General features: G+C 39.5%; 1 protein-coding gene across 1 annotated transcript in view; it reads left to right on the top strand.

Moving 5' to 3' along the window:
• Positions 1 to 2,709, top strand: part of adam9a (ADAM metallopeptidase domain 9a) — a 64,880-nt gene that overhangs the window by 57,369 nt on the left and 4,802 nt on the right. Inside the window, exon 13 of the mRNA XM_085787992.1 lies at positions 2,065 to 2,157. Coding sequence (XP_085644118.1) covers positions 2,065 to 2,157 — 93 coding nt within the window. The remainder of the gene's footprint in view (positions 1 to 2,064; positions 2,158 to 2,709) is intronic.

The raw sequence follows: 2,709 nt of genomic DNA, 5'->3' as shown, positions 1-2,709 counted from the left end.
TCATTGATGAAATCTAAACAGCTGTCTCCGTAGCATTAGTTATTGTGAATGTACAAAAGAGAAGCTTCCTGTGTGTATTGGACAGAAGGAGCAGTCGCTGCCTCGGGGCTCTGGAGTCCTAATGGCCACAAACCACCACATTTACATCAAGAAATACAAGTTTTACAATCAACACATCAGTCTGCATTAAGTTTTATTATATTAAAACTATCGGTTACGGTACCCGGAAAAAGATTACTTAACTACTCATAACCCGTTTTGGGTTATGGTTAGTCACCCTCTGTAGGCAGGGAGCGTCGATTGCCACATTGTTTAGGGGAGGATACAGTACGCAAACTAGACTGGTCAGATGGTGGAGTTATTTCCCTATATCAGTTTTACGACTATCGGGGAATTTTTCACGCTCCCTGAATACTGCTGGATTTTGCTTTTGTTTGCATACTACATACTGCATATTGGCCAAAATCAGTATGGTGTACTTTAGTAGTATTTTGGCTGTTTTCGACAGAGGATTTTCATAGTCGAAATCTGATTCGTCAGATTTTGCCTATTAGTCGATCTGATGTTCGAACCTTTTTTTTTTTTTTTTTTTTTTTTTTTTTTTTTTTTAGACATCCTTGCAGCAAATTTGCGACTTTTTCTGTTTCAAACAAAAGAGCAAAAACACCCCAAAAATATGGTAGGTAAGGTAAAAACAAAATCCCTTTATTTATTTTCCACAAAAAACCTTTTGGGCTTTTGATTCTTTAGTAGAAAAAAATAAAAAAAAAAAAAAACACAAAAAAAAAAGCCTCTTGTGAGCCAGGGTATGCGTTTATGTTACGTTGCCCTGGACAACGCTCCTTTTTCCAATTTTTTAGTTTCTTTTGCTCGCGTCGGACTCGTCGTCAGTCATCCCTCATCCCTTTACCTTTTCCAATTTTTGTTTTCGTGGTTTTTGAAAGAGATAGCGGGTGAGTCCTGCGGAACACAGAAGCATGATAAACCGGTTATTTTTAAAAACATGTAGTATCCAAACAAAACGGAGGGTCAGAAGGACTCGACAATCCGTACTATTACGTTTAAACAATCCTGTACCACACAGTGTGACCGCGGCACTTGGCAGATAAGAGGACAAAGACAGGCTGCAGAGGGACGAGATTTACACTGTCCTGTGACGCCCGACACTGAATGGTGTGCGTTCATGACAACTCGGATAGTCGAGGAAAAAAAAAAAAAAAACTAAGTTCGCTTCTGAAAAAACTCTGACATGTTCAAACTTTAGGATGTGTAGGGGACTAATTCATACTGTCTACCCATCAAAACTATTGACACTTTGAAACGGTAAACACAGCTTGTCCATCGAAAAAAAAATCACCGGTGGAGTTTATTTATTTTCCGTCAGATAGAAAAAGCAGGTTCGTTTGAATGTAACTCGGTCAACAGTCAGATGTATCCTCACAATGTTTTGCTGTTCTGTCAGGTAATGCTTGATAAATGTTTGACCAAAAAGATTAGACTGTCAGACTTCCTTGATTTTAAACTTTGGCTGCTCTGCCTCTCGTCTTTCTGCAGTGACTTCTGAGTTTTACCGTGACCTTTGACGGAACTATGTGCTCACTACTCCGCCTCATTTTTTTGAAGAAAAAAAAAAAAAAAAACTCCGCTCATTTAAAATGTGCACCTGCAGGGGTGGGGGGTTGAATTTTATTAATACGTAGTCTGAAGCCCTCAGACTACCGTTTAACGGCACACATAATTTTTTGATAAACTCTTTATTTAACAGAAAGTAGGCAGAATTTTGTATCAAAATAGTCTTTTTATAACGAAAAAAAGACATTATCTATGTAACGATTTATGCTCAGCAGCCGTGGGCACCCCCATATAGTCAGAATGGTATGGTCTTGGTTAGATTCGACTACGAGGTTCATAGTCGAATCAGACCCCTCCGAATCGAATCGTCGAATCGTCGACTTTTGGAGGTCAGCCCTAAGTAGTATAGTATGCGGTTTTGAATACAGCCGTACAGTTACATTTACATGTGTGTGTGTGTGTGTGTGTGTGTGTGTGTGTGTGTGTGTGCAGGAGTGTGAGGACGACCCCTGCTGTGAGTACCAGACCTGTAAGCTGAAGCCTGGAGCTCAGTGCGCCTTCGGAGAATGCTGCTACAAGTGTCAGGTAACCAGTTCAAACCAGACCAGACAACCTGTCAGAGTCATCACAACACCTTCTATTATTATTATTATTAGCATTTAAATGAACTGCAATTTAGGTCGATTTGCCTTGCACTTTCATGGGGAATGTTGATGTAATCAACATACATTAAAGGCCCCAGTAAATGTAGGAATTCCCCCCATCTAGTGGTGCAGATGAAATATGCACATACAGGGTTTCATGTCGGCTTATGTAGGTTTTCTTGTTGTTGTTACATTTTATAACCACATACTGGAGTGTCTTCTATACGTTCTTTGATTTAGGATGATGATTGATAGCTTTTGTAAAGATTTAACGTACGTTTTTCCTGTCTTGTCTTATTATGTCGTGATTGTAAATGTTTAAATGTACTGGTTTTAAATGTGGAGTCACAGATTCATTTTTTTACATTGCGTGGGAAAGTAACTACTGAACCCTATTTGTTCGTGCTGTGTTATTAGTGTGTGTAGTTTCGGTGTGTGCCTGTTAACCTTCTCGTAGTGTGTGTGTGTGTGTGTGTGTGTGTGTGTGTGTGTG

This window comes from Trachurus japonicus, chromosome 9, assembly GCF_045865225.1.
Source record: "Trachurus japonicus isolate A0001 chromosome 9, Traja_1.0".
Taxonomy (NCBI): Eukaryota; Metazoa; Chordata; class Actinopteri; order Carangiformes; family Carangidae; genus Trachurus; species Trachurus japonicus.
The sequence above is the reverse complement of the archived record's forward strand: the minus strand, read 5'-3'. Positions and strand labels throughout refer to the sequence as shown.